Here is a 12977-nt window from a genome sequence, read left to right on the forward strand (position 1 = left end):
CCATCTCTTTCAGGATCTTGCTCAGTTGTTGTTGGGCCCAGAGGCTTCTAGAGTACAGGTCACCTTTTACCATGCTGAAGATCAGCACAGTCTTGGGTTCATTTATCTATTTCCCTTGATGTGGTGGCCACCAGGGAACACTATGTACAGTGTCTTCTGGTTTTCTTTTTGCAGGATTATGGTTCCCTCTGTTTTTTCATTCCCATACCTCATATAACAGCTCCTGTTTGGCCCCGCCCAGTGACATCCTCTTTTACGATGCATTCGTGAGGGGCAGTTTCCTGCCATGACAAGTCTGGTTTGATTGTTCACCTCCCAACCAGAGAACATCCTTCAGCTGACAGGACCTCGCATATCTCTTTTTTATTTAACTTTTTCTTCCAGCCCAACCTTACACAGTTCACATTGTGGATATTTAGTACATACTCTTCTTACATAAGAACTGATAATACATATTCTTTCGTGTGTGTGTGTGTGTGTGTGTGTGTTTGTGTGTGTAAAATGGCTTTCAATATCCATATCAAGCATGTCTGGCATGGGCTCTCCTTCTGTAATAATTGATTAAGATTATAACATTTAGTCAAATCTGTATTTTAATATATTCATAAATAATTGCCAAATCCAGGGGAAGTTTCAATCCTTTTGCTAGATAGCTTTATTGCAGTGACATAATGATGCATTTGCCCATTACCTTCCACCTGTCAGTCGGAAGAGTAGATAATCCCAAAGCACATATGCATCCAAACTGAAGAATTCAGTACATGTGTCAGAGCCTTCTAATTAACTGTGCTTTAAAATCTAGCATTTGAAATAAATAAATTCTAGCATTTGAACAAATAATAAACACTACGAAGTTGATAATACTGCATAGTGTTTAATACAGAGATCTGATGTTTCTTTTGTGTGTTGTAGATATTATAATAAAGAGAATAATCTCCTAAAGAAAGATATGTATAGTATGTACATATTTTATATTGAAGGAGTATCTGGAGCTAATGCCATCATGGACACATTAATTTCAGTGGTTGCAACCAAGCTGCTTAATTGCATTGATATTCTTATAAAATGTAATAATAACATCATTCCTATCAGGATATTTATTAAATTCTGGAAAATTAAAACTCATTTTCTAACTTGATACATAAAATGTGTTAAATTCAAATTTTTAGAAAAGCATGGCATGTAAAGCACTTGTGACATAGCCCCAGCCTCCTGCTCCTGTCTCATGACTGGACACTATTTTCCTTCATTTAATTTTGGTTGCTTCTCGTGTTCACGCACATACACGCTAAGTAGGTGAATACTTCTGTGCTTTTGAATTTGCTCTCTTCTTTCTAGTCATGTTCTGCTCATCCTGGAAGGCTCAGTTTAAGCTTTTTTTCTTCCTGAAATTGTGCTCACCTGGGTTGAATACTTGATCACTTTGTTTTTTACGCTGCCTTATTATTCTCTGCCTCCCCGCTTGATTATGGGCTTCTTGATGGCAAGGATTATGTTCAATTCACTTCAAGTACAAACGCCTAGTGTGACACCTAAAACATAGCATGCTGTCAATATATGCTACTGGAATAAATGCAGTACTATTTCACAAACTTTCATGAGTGTGAAATAGTAAAGATGGTATTATTTTATTTTAAATGGGAGAAATTAAAGAATTTAAATGACTTAGATAAAGCTAGTGAAGTTAATGTACTAGTATTCATGCTGATAATGGTTTCCAGCGCTCCTGTGTATAAAGCAAAACACATTTATGTGCATATGTGATAACATATCATGGAGGTGTCTTTATCTTTATTTTAATGTTTAAATAGATTACTGTAAAATAAATGTCTCCACTGGTCTTAAAGGCTAAGCAGTATTAGACCATTTCCTCAGCATTCAAGTTTAATATCTGGCTTGTCCAAGGAGATCATATGACCTGTGTCTGAGATTTTAGGTTTGGTTACGTGTTTATTTTCATGTATCCACTCTTCTGAGTGACGGTTTGTTAGGGATGGGGAAGGGAGGGGACTGCATGAGCATAATTATGGCAAGGTTAGAGAATGGAAAGTCCATGGACTTTGGAGTCAGATCTGCTGTTTAGTAGATGCTAAACATTGAGCAAATGATTTATGTTCTTTGTTTTCTCACCCATAAAGTGGAGATAAAATATGCTTTGAATGTTGTAAGATCAAATGAAATAATGAATGTAAAACATCTGATGCTGACATAAATTGGGTGTGCCTGAGATATGGTAACTAAGAGATTTTTTGTGAGGTATAATGTGTGGTACAGGGTAAATCTGTGAGATTTCTGAATTTAAATGTTTTGGGTTTCTCAAGTTTGAGTGTCCTAACTCAGCCCTTATACACATCCCAGTTCAACTGGTTAATATTTTCTCTTCCCTGTACCTTTGACTTACTGATCTGTCACTGCTGTTAGATTTGAAAAATAAAAAAATATTTTCCTTTCTTTTAATCTTTAGTCTCAATATTTTTCCCCAACTTCAGGCTAAAAATGGGATCCAAGAAATGGAATGTTGTTCTCTAGAATCAGACTGGATCTATTTTCATCCTGATGCTTCTGGAAGAATAATCCATGTTGGCCCAAATCAGGTCAAGTGAGTATTTTCATTAGTTACTTTAAAATTAAAAGTAGCTTTTGGTAGCATTGACTGGAATCTTTATTTTTGTGCCAGCTAACTACTGAGCAAATTCTACCTAATAATAGACAAATATGCAAATTGACCGTACCTTCGCTATGCCCATGATTGGCCAGGAGGCGCGGGGGGGCGGGACTCGGGGTGGCCGGGGTAGCTGATTGGGCCGGCGGGACGCTGAGCTGCGTCGCCAGCAGCGGCACGAGCTCAGCGTCTGCGCCATGGCTGTGCTGCGGCACAGAAGGGGCCTCTGCGGCAGCGAGCTGATGTCCCGCTGCGCGGACCATCAAAAGTGGGGGAGCTGAGTGCCTGTCCGCTCAGGCAGCAGGCCTTTCAGAAGCCTCCACCACGCCAGAGGCTTCTGAAAGGCCTGGTGCACCAGCGGACAGGGACCCAGCTCCCCGCGATCAAAAGCAAAAGCATGGGAGCTGGGTGCCTGTCCACTCAGGTAGCAGGCCTTTCAGAAGCCTCCGCCACGCCAGAGGCTTCTGAAAGGCCTGGTGCACCAGCGATCGAAAGGGAAAGCGTGGGAGCTGGGTGCCTGTCCGCTCAGGCTGCAGTTCCTTTCAGAAGCCTCCGCCACGCCTGAGGCTTCTGAAAGGCCTGGTGCACCAGCGATCGAAAGCAAAAGCATGGGAGCTGGATGCCTTTCCGCTCAGGCACCAGGCCTTTCAGAAGCCTCCGGCGCCTGGTGCACCAGCGGACAGGCACCCAGCTCCCCGGGATCGAAAGCGAAAGCGTGTAGGGGACCCTACACGTGCATGATTCAATCATGCACTGGGCCTCTAGTTATGGAAATAATTAGCTGCCTGTAGGGTGCTTCCTCAGAGACTGACATCTGGAAAACCTGACTGTTCCCTCAGCCTCGTCATTACTGTTTGTAAATATTATCTTTGAGTAAGTTCTTCAGTGGATGATATATAAGTAAAAAAGATGGCAGATTGGCTCATCCTCTTCAGGTCTTAGTTCTCCAGGATTAATGAGAACAAAGATGATTTGTCTTTGTTCTAAATAATAGTCTTACTGTAGGAGAGATAGTAGATTGTTTGAAATAAACCTTGTTAACCACATCTTCCAAGAGTTGTCCTCTCCTTCCTTGAAACCCTCTTCATTTGGCTTCTCTGACACCACAGTTCTCCTAAATGTGTCCCCCTCTCTGTGATCTGCCCTTCTCAGTATATGTCATGCTCCTCTACTCAAACTTTGTTAGATGTCCTCAGGACTTGGTCTTCTCACTCTTCTTTTCTCTCTCCAGAATTCTGTATTCCCTTGGCTTCAAAGATCATGTATACAAAATTCCAAAAATGTTATCCTAGCCTAAATCTCTCACCTAAGATCATGTTAGAAATCTGGAATCATTCTTGGCACTTTCTGACCTTGTCTTTCATCAGGGTACATATACTTAAACATTCATGTCTATATTCTCTCTCTCTCTCTCTCTCTCTCTCTGTCAATACAGTTTATTTTGCTACTAAATATTTCTTAAATCTGCCTCTTTCTGCCCTTGGCCACTGTCATCATCTTGGCCAGACCATTGTCATCACTGGCCTGGACCATAGTAATTTAATAGCGTACTTACAGGACTCCAAAAATCCATTTTTGCACTTTTTAAGTATGTTTTCTTCTCAGCAGCTAAGAGTGATTTTTAGAAACATTAACAAACACAAAAACCTGACCATGTGAATTCTGCTTTAACCTTTTTATGGCTTCTTGTTGCTCTTGGCATGGTCTGAAAGACCCTCCTCTGACTCAGTTTACTTCAGTCATACTCTTTTCAGAAAGGCGAGGACCTGTTCCCTCTGTTTGGAGTCTGCTTCCCTTAGCTATTCTTCTACCTACTATCTGTTCATATTTAATGCCTGAGCTTAAATGTCCCTTTTCCACAGAGTCCTTTCCTGAAACCTTTGTTAGATTAGCTCCTCATCTTCTTTTCACTGCACTGGCTACGTAATCTTCCTCTGTAGCACTTAGAGCAATTTTAACTAATTATTTGTATGAATATCTGTTTAAATATCTAGACTTTGAATCATGAGCTCCATAAATACAGGGAAAGAGTCTGTGTTTCTGACGCCTCTAATCCCAGCACTGAGCACAGTGCTTAGCCCAGACTAAGGTGCTCAGGGAGTGTTCGTGAATAAGAAGGGAGTGTCTGCTCCACGTTAATTAGTCTGCTTCTCTGGACTGATTATAAGGAGGATGACTGGACTTAATGAAATACGATTGTGAACTTTTACAAAAAGTTATAAAAACTGTGGCTCAGCTTTCCTAAACCTTACTTTTAATGTTTGTTACCACCCATCTCTCAATATTAGTTTAAGAAAATAAAGTCCACAGAGAGTATGTGCCCTTTTGCCAGGTTTTAATAGATAGGCACTATACAATATCCGCACTAATTAAGATAGCTAATTGAGTAAATTAAAATTAATCTGATTTCTTTGTCTCTGGCAAACTCTAAGGCCTCTGGCTCTTCCTGGCCACTTAGCTGCTTCTCCTTATGCTCTCTTTGCCTTCGCTTGAGACTTTAAGCTTTGAAAACATTGTGCTTTTGAAGCTTGCTGGTGTGTGAACAGATTTGTGTGGGTGGTGAGCAAATTATTTTATTTTCCCTTGATCCAAGGAAATCACTCAGAAAACCCAAATCTTTAATCTTTAAATATAATCCTAAGAAAAAAGAAAAGTATTGAGTCATTTGCAGTTCTTAAATATTACTCTTTCATGAAAACTCTTAGTTCAAGCATAGTTGCTAATCCAGTCTGTCTTATAATTAACTTCAAGTGTTGTTCATTGATATCTCATTTTATCTTCAGAAATAAAAATGCAAATATCTACAGGCATACCTCAGAGATATTGCATGTTCAGTTCCAGACCACAGCAATAAAGCAAGTATTGCAATAAAATGAGCCTTAATCTTTTTGCTGGTGGAGGGTCTTGCCTTCAGTTTGTAAAAAAAAGCAACATCTGTGAAGAGCAATAAAACGAGGTATGCCTGTACTATAATGCCATTGTTAAAGTCAAAACGTTAAAGACCTGTTGCAGGATGGCAGAGATGAGGTTTTGTGTGGTTTTTTTTTAAGTAACTTTCATTAAGCCAGTTTGGAAGATGGCTTAAGCCTGAGCATGCTCATTACCTACCTCAGTAGCACTTGTCACCATTCCTACATTTTCTGTTTAACAAGATCCCTGAATTTGAAAGAGTTTATGGACACCTAAATAAATGGACGTTAGTATTTCAGACTAATCAGAAGGAGAGAACTAATTCACTGTTGTTACTATAATTTTCATTTGTTGAGTTTCACTAGTTCAACTTTGACATTTTGATGGTGAGTTGAAGTCTTAGGTTCTTAGAATCCTTTTTTCTCTTTTCAGAGTTTTAAAGCTAAATGAAATAGAAAATAATAGTGGCCAACATCAGATCTCTGAAGATTTTGTCATTTTGGCCAACAGGGAGAACAAAGTAAGTCAGGAGTACTTTAAAATCCTGTGTGTATCACTGTCTTTCTATGTAGGAATAGAATAGTGCAGATGTGTTTGCCCTTTAGTGTGGCTGACAAGAACAGCACAAGTTTATAAAAGTCTGTTCACTTTGTCTACGTGGATAGCTGGTCTTAACCCCATGTACATAGGAGATCTGGAGGAAATTGATTATATTGAATACTAGAGGCCCGGTACACGAAATTCGTGCTGGGGGGGGGGGTCTTCCTCAGCCCAGCCTGCACCCTCTCCAATCTGGGGGACTGCTGGCTCCCAACCACTCGCCTGCCTTCCTGCCTGATTGCCCCTAACTGCTTCTGCCTGCCAGCCTGATCACCCCTTAACCACTCCCCTGCCAGCCTGATCGACGCCTAACTGCTCCCCTGCCAGCCTGATTGCCCCTAACTGCCCTCCCCTGCTGGCCTAGTTGCCCCCAGCTGCCCTCCCCTGCAGGCCTGGTACCCCCAATTGCCCTTCCCTGCAGGCCTGGTCGCCCCCAACTGCCCTCCTGTGCCACCTAGTCATCCCTAACTGCCCTCCCCTGCAGGCCTGATCGCCCCCAACTGCCCTCCCCTGCAGGCCTGGTCGCCCCCAACTGCCCCCCCTTGCAGGCCTGGTCCCCTCCAACTGCCCTCCCCTGCTGGCCTTGATCGCCCACAACTGCCCTCCCCTGCCAGCCATCTTGTGGTGGCCATCTTGTGTCCACATGGGGGCAGCCATCTTGTGTGTTGGAGTGATGATCAGTTTGCATATTACCTCTTTATTATATAGGATATTTTTTAAAAATTTTTTATTGATTTGGGAGAGAGAGAGAGAAACATCAATGTTAAGAGAGAATCATTGATCGGCTGCCTCCTGCACACCCCCTACTGGGGATGGAGCCTGCAACCTGTGCATGTGCCCTTGACCAGAATCGAACCCAGGACCCTTCAGTCCATAGTCCGACCTTCTATCCACTGAGCTGAACCAGCCAGGGCTATATTGAGTATTTTTTGCTTATTTCTATTTCCTTTCTGGGTTTCTCTTTAAGTTTTTATTGATGAGTTATCAAGCTTTGGGTTTAATTCATTGCTTTGACTCCAGCTGGTTCATTTCCTTTAACATATAAATTAAGAATATGAAGGAAATCATGCAGAGGGAAATTTCCAAAAGCAGATCCACTCTATTTGCTGTATTATATACCAACGCGGAGTCAGAAGGGCGAGTGAAGTAGCAAATCTGTAACCTTCGTATTTATTTTTGCCTGTTTTGGTGTTTTATCCATTAAAAACTTTACAGTAGCAAGTATATTTACTAATTAGAGGATAAAAAAGCTGATTCAGAATTTTATTAGTTGAGGAGAGAATTATGGATGTTAGAGAAGGGTTGGTTAGTTTTACCAAATTTGCTAATTAATTTTGTTATTAACTGCATATACAAGGACTTGTCACATCTTTTTTCTCTCTCCATACGATAGAATGAAAACTTACCCACTGTTACTGCATCTGGACGGGTGGTTAAAAAAAAATTTAATCTTCTGGATGATGACCCAGAACAAGAGGTAATACTCTAGCCAGAGACAACAAACCGAACTAGTGTGTACTTGCCCTGTGGGTTTTAAATTATTTTGGCCAACAGGGACCCTGGGGTAGAGATTGGGGATGAGCTCCTTGCAGGCTTAGTCAGTAAGACTGTGCATACTATTTCAACCAGTGCTTTCCTGTTACCCTCTCTTTTCAGATTGGAATTATTCATAAGATTTTATTTCCAGAAAGGTTCATAGGACTGAAATAACTTGAAAATACCATTAGCTTATTGTATTGTTTTGTTAATGTGGACACTTTAGAGGGAAATCTCTTAGAAAAGTCTTGAGTTTTCTCCTTCTAACTTTATAGCTTTAACCTTATTTTTTTACCTACTAGACATGGTTATGTTTGTTTATGTTCATGGGCCAGGGGAGAGGGATCATAAATCAGTTCATCCTCTGGCCTCAACTTGACATTACTAGTCACTGAGCTAATACATTTTTATCCTTTTTTAAAATTATTGTTTTTCTTGATTTCAGAGAGAGAGGAAGGGAGAGGGATAGATTTTCTCAATGAAAGAGAAACATCATCAATCAGCTGCCTCCTGCATGCCCCCACCTAGGACTAAACCTGCAACCTGGGCATGTGCCCTGACCAGGAATCAAACCAGTGACCTCTTGATTCATGGGTTGACACTCAACCAATGAGCCACACCAATGGGTTATCCTTTTCTTTTAAGGAGGCATTGGAAGGACTTTTGAAATCAACTGACAGTTACCATGCTGCAAATATAAAACCAATGCATAAATACTAAATCCATTAAGACCACAGAACTATATTATTTGTGTACTATTTCTAGGTAGAAATATTAGAATAACCCTATAAGGGTAGTTTTTGAAAATTTTTAAAAATAGGTTGGAATTGGCCCAGTATGTGGGTACTGTCAAAAAAGAAAAAATATATATTTATTCTTTTGAACCAAGGAAATCTGTTGAGAACAAAGCAGAAAGCTCCCTATCCTGTATAAAAAACTAGTCAAGAAAGACATACCACAAAACTACCCAAAAGTAGCAAGAATAATTTAAGGGGAAGGAGGTAGTAGCAAAGAGGGCTACTCTACATCATGAGATGAGAAAACAAAAACTTTTAGCCTGGAAAGGGAAACTTGAAAGGGGTTGTGACTAAAATCTCTAAAAGCACACCCAAACTTTGAAGTTTGACCAAGTTTAGATCAATGCAAAAAAGTAAATGAAAAGGAACCACGGGTAATAAATCTATGTAAATTTGTATGTCATAGGTGGTAAAGGCAGAAAATATAAATGGGTTAACAAGCGGTTTAATCAGACGTAAGTGGAGGATTGGCATGTGGTGATTAAGAGAAATTTGCTGTGCCTGCCAGGACATCTCTCTGGGCCATCCCTGATGGCTGGGCATGGGTCTGCTTCCCTGCGAGGCTGTTGGAGTCCCAGGTTTTCCTCCCGGGGTTCTGGAGTTAGGTTTTCCTCCCGTGAGTCTTTACCATCTTTAATCTAACCCGTATCTCTTACCTTACTCCTGTTTTGTGGGTTGGATTTCAATTCTAAATATCCTTCCTCAAGTTTAAGCAGCAATTTTGTTGTTTGTTTGCTTGCTTGCTTTAAGGAACCAAGAAAGATTAAAAAAAAAAAAAAAAGTATGACAAATAGAATCCTAAATAGTATATGATGGGCTATCAGTTCTTCTTGAAATGACTTGTTTTTTCTGTTGTAAGAACCTTCCGAGCATAGTGGGCAGTCTTCAGGTTTCAGAACTGGGCTCTATATATTTACTAGTAGTTGTTTCTGGGAACCAGTGAACACATCTCAGAGACAGCAGTTGAATACCTCTTTTGAGTTTGGAGAAGCTCTGGTTTGCTCATAATAGAGAATTTCAGTTATAGTTTGGCTGAGATGTACATAGACTTGGTTCTGTTTGTCAAAATCTGTGGGATACTGTTTAAGTCTTGAAAATCTTGAAACTGGTGTTTTACTAGGCATATAAGTAGAGAAACATTCCTCCCTATGTTCCCACCCACTCATTTTTTTTCTACATATTTTCATAAGTAGTAGAATAGTTAAACTACAAATATAGAGGTAATCCTAACTAGATAACTGGATTTGTCCTTCTTTTCCTTTGCCTTATCTGTCTATTCCCCAAGACTTTCAAAATTGTGGACTATGAAGATGAATTGGATTTGCTTTCTGTGGTAGCTGTTACTCAAATAGATGCCGAAGGAAAAGCTCACCTGGATTTCCACTGTAATGAATATGGAACTTTACTTAAAAGCATTCCACTGGTGGAGTCATGGGATGTGGTGAGTAGAGTTCATGGAGTACAAAGTTGTAAGGGTTCCCTTTATAGGTGGCATTTATTGAAACAGATGTTTCTATTCTGTGTCAGTCCAAGTTCACCTAGACCAATGACCACATGAAAGAGTTTACTGGACTACATGTAGGACAAAATGAGTACTTCTTAAGACTTCTTCCCCTAGGGAGTAGAGGATGTCACCTTACCAGAGGCCTTAAAGACAAAACTTTGTGTTTTTTCTGAGACATGTTGTCTATTTCCTTATCGTAGTCCTTGGTTTTCTCTCATTTTAAAAGTTTGTTAATATTTTAAAAAATAAAAATTTACTGTATTGAATCCCCACAGTTATTTAATAGAGACCATGTCTAAGAATGCAGTGCTGCCAGGGACTCTTAGAAGCATTTATCTACTCTTCTGAGTATTATCCTACCTAATAAAATAGTAATATGCAAATTGACCGCACCTTCGCTACGCCAAGCCACGCCCACCAGCCAATCAGGGTGCGTATGCAAATTAACCCAACCAAGGTGGCAGTTACAGAGACAGTAAAGCATCAAACAGACTGTCAGATTACAGGGAGAAAGTTAGGGAGAGGTGGGAGAGATAAGAGATCAATCAAAGGACTTGTATGCATGCATATAAGCATAACCAATGGATGCAAAACTCTGGGGGGTGAGGGCATATATGGGAGTGGGGTGGGGGGTGGCAATGGTAAAATATGTACACATATAATACCTTAATAAAAAAAATTGGAAAAAAAATAGTAATATGCAAATTGACCACACCTTCGCTACGCCAAACCACGCCCACCAGCCAATCAGGGTGAGTATGCAAATTAACCCAACCAAGGTGGCGGTTAATTTGCATATCAAGATAGCAGCACAATTCACCATAGCAGCACAATTCACCATAGCTAAGATTTGGAAACAGCCTAGGTGCCCGTCAGCAGATGACTGGATCAGAAAACTGTGGTACATCTACCAATGGAATACTATGCTGCCATAAAAAAGAAGGAATTCTCATCATTTGCAGCAAATTAACCCAACCAAGGTGGCAGTTAATTTGCATATCAAGACAGCGTAGAAAGAAGCCAAGTGCTGCAGAAGGGAGCTAAGCTGCGGAGAAGCAAGCAGGCGGGGCGGGGAGAAGGTAGGAAAGCAGGCAGGACGGGGAGAAGGGAGGAAAGCAGGGGGGCCTGGGGAAGAGTGCAGCAGGAAACCGTATTGCAGGAATCTTCCTGCAATGGGCTACTAGTAGAATATAAAAGTTATAAGAAATATTTTATCCAATTCTTGTTTTATCAGTAGAGAACCTGAGAGGTTTAGCAATTTGCCCACCAAAACATGGTGAAATAGTTGCAGTGTTGGCAATTAAATCTGGGTGTTCAGACCCCTAAGTTCAGGGCTCTTTTCATTCTTCGCATTTTGTGTCATGCTTTTCTCGTAAGTAATCTGCATATCCACAAATAATAAAAAAATAAACCTTCTCTGGCAGCTATTTTGCCTCCAAGTGTGTATTTGGTATAGGTGCTGTGACATTTTAGGGACAATTAGTGGATGTGGTTCTATTCTAAATAGTGAAGAGGAGATTGCATTTGACTGTGTTTTCATTGCAGACATACAGCCACGAAGTCTACTTTGACAGAGACTTGGTCCTCCACATAGAACAGAAACCCAGCAGGGTCTTTAGCTGCTATGTTTACCAGATGGTGTGTGACCCTGGGGAAGAAGAAGAAACCACAAACAGCAGTTGAGAAAAAGAGTGAGAAAATGGTTAATTTTGAGATGTAACTTATGAGACTTTTAGCCAAACACCCCAACAACTGTGTCCAGTCCTCCTTTTTATTTGCATAGCAAGTTCTCCAGTGTTTTCCAGAAAAGATCTTGTATTAACTCCAGATGACTGTGACTTCTCTATAAAGTCTTGCCATATAAGGTGGTGAGAACTTCATTTTATGTAAGGGATTTTAGCATGTTCTCCCAAAAGGTCTAGCATTTTAGAGATTTTAGCTAGGTGGTGATGAAAATATAAAATGTTGAGAACAGCTTAATTTTAGTCATTGGGGAGAAGGTCGTTGGTGAGGAGGTGTTTAACATAGCTCTCAAAGGATAGTATAGAATTTTGATTGGTAATACTAGAAGGGAAAGACAAAAAGAAAAATACAAAAGATAAAGAAATCCTGTGTCCTCTGTACCATACTTTGCTTAAGGATGAGAAATGAGATCTGTAATGTGAAAGCATACTTTTGAACCAAAGATGTATCATTACAGTTAAAAAGAAAATCTTACATATGTATCTGTATTTTGTATTTGTACTAATTATTTTTTCTTCCATTGTTTTATTCTCATAGCTTGATGTTCTCATTATTTGTGTTTCTATCATAGACTAATGTAAAAGATTCCAAGCAAACTTTAAGTGAATTTTTTTCTAATATGTAGCCTGTTAGCGCTTAATTATTAAGAATGTTGTACTCATTTCACCATTCTGTCTAGTTGGTGTGTCCTCCAGTTTTGCTTAGGCAATACGGTAGGGTAAAGTTATTCTGGCTCGTACCAGTTTTGCTCTCTATAGAAGAGTAGATGGTTCCAGGAGTAGCTTGGGAACTAACTGCTTAGATAGAAAAAACTTTTGGTTTTATCTTGCTTGTGAAATGAGTATTTTTTCTTATATGTTAAAATTGATCTAAATATGATCCTTGAAATCAGATAGTCATTCTTTAGAATGTTAAATAAATGCAACCTAAGTAAAAGGAGAAAGTATTTTTTTGTGCTTCCTGTCTGAGAAATCCAGTTGCTTGCAGTGCGCATGTTCCATACATTTCTCTGATTCAGCCTCAAAAAGAAAAAATAACTAGTAAAAAAGGAGTGGGGGGAGAAAATAGCAGTAAAAATCATTGCTGATTCCTATTAAGGTTAAAATAAGGAATTTTAGCTTGGATGGTTTACATAAAAATTCTTCAGTTTTAGCTTGACCCCATGTTAAGAATGATGTAAATTCTGCCCTGTTCTGCCCTTGAAGCTTGCAGAAAACTTTGAAGC

At 39.9% G+C, this 12977-nt stretch overlaps 1 protein-coding gene across 3 annotated transcripts in view; it reads left to right on the forward strand.

The window, feature by feature from the left end:
- DCAF17 (DDB1 and CUL4 associated factor 17) overlaps window positions 1–12713 on the forward strand; it is a 33383-nt gene extending 20670 nt beyond the window's left edge. The window contains exons 10-14 of one of the 3 annotated variants that reach the window (XM_008138761.3): window positions 2490–2599; window positions 6005–6092; window positions 7566–7649; window positions 9791–9946; window positions 11555–12713. In XM_008138761.3, coding sequence (XP_008136983.2) covers window positions 2490–2599; window positions 6005–6092; window positions 7566–7649; window positions 9791–9946; window positions 11555–11692 — 576 coding nt within the window. In that variant the 3' untranslated portion in view covers window positions 11693–12713. Of the gene's footprint in view, window positions 1–2489; window positions 2600–6004; window positions 6093–7565; window positions 7684–9790; window positions 9947–11554 lie in introns of those variants that run through there. The other 2 variants (XM_028140989.2, XM_054723382.1) reach the window with 2 other exon arrangements.
- Window positions 12714–12977: the final 264 nt, after the last annotated feature.

Source organism: Eptesicus fuscus, chromosome 11, assembly GCF_027574615.1.
Source record: "Eptesicus fuscus isolate TK198812 chromosome 11, DD_ASM_mEF_20220401, whole genome shotgun sequence".
NCBI classification, from domain to species: Eukaryota; Metazoa; Chordata; class Mammalia; order Chiroptera; family Vespertilionidae; genus Eptesicus; species Eptesicus fuscus.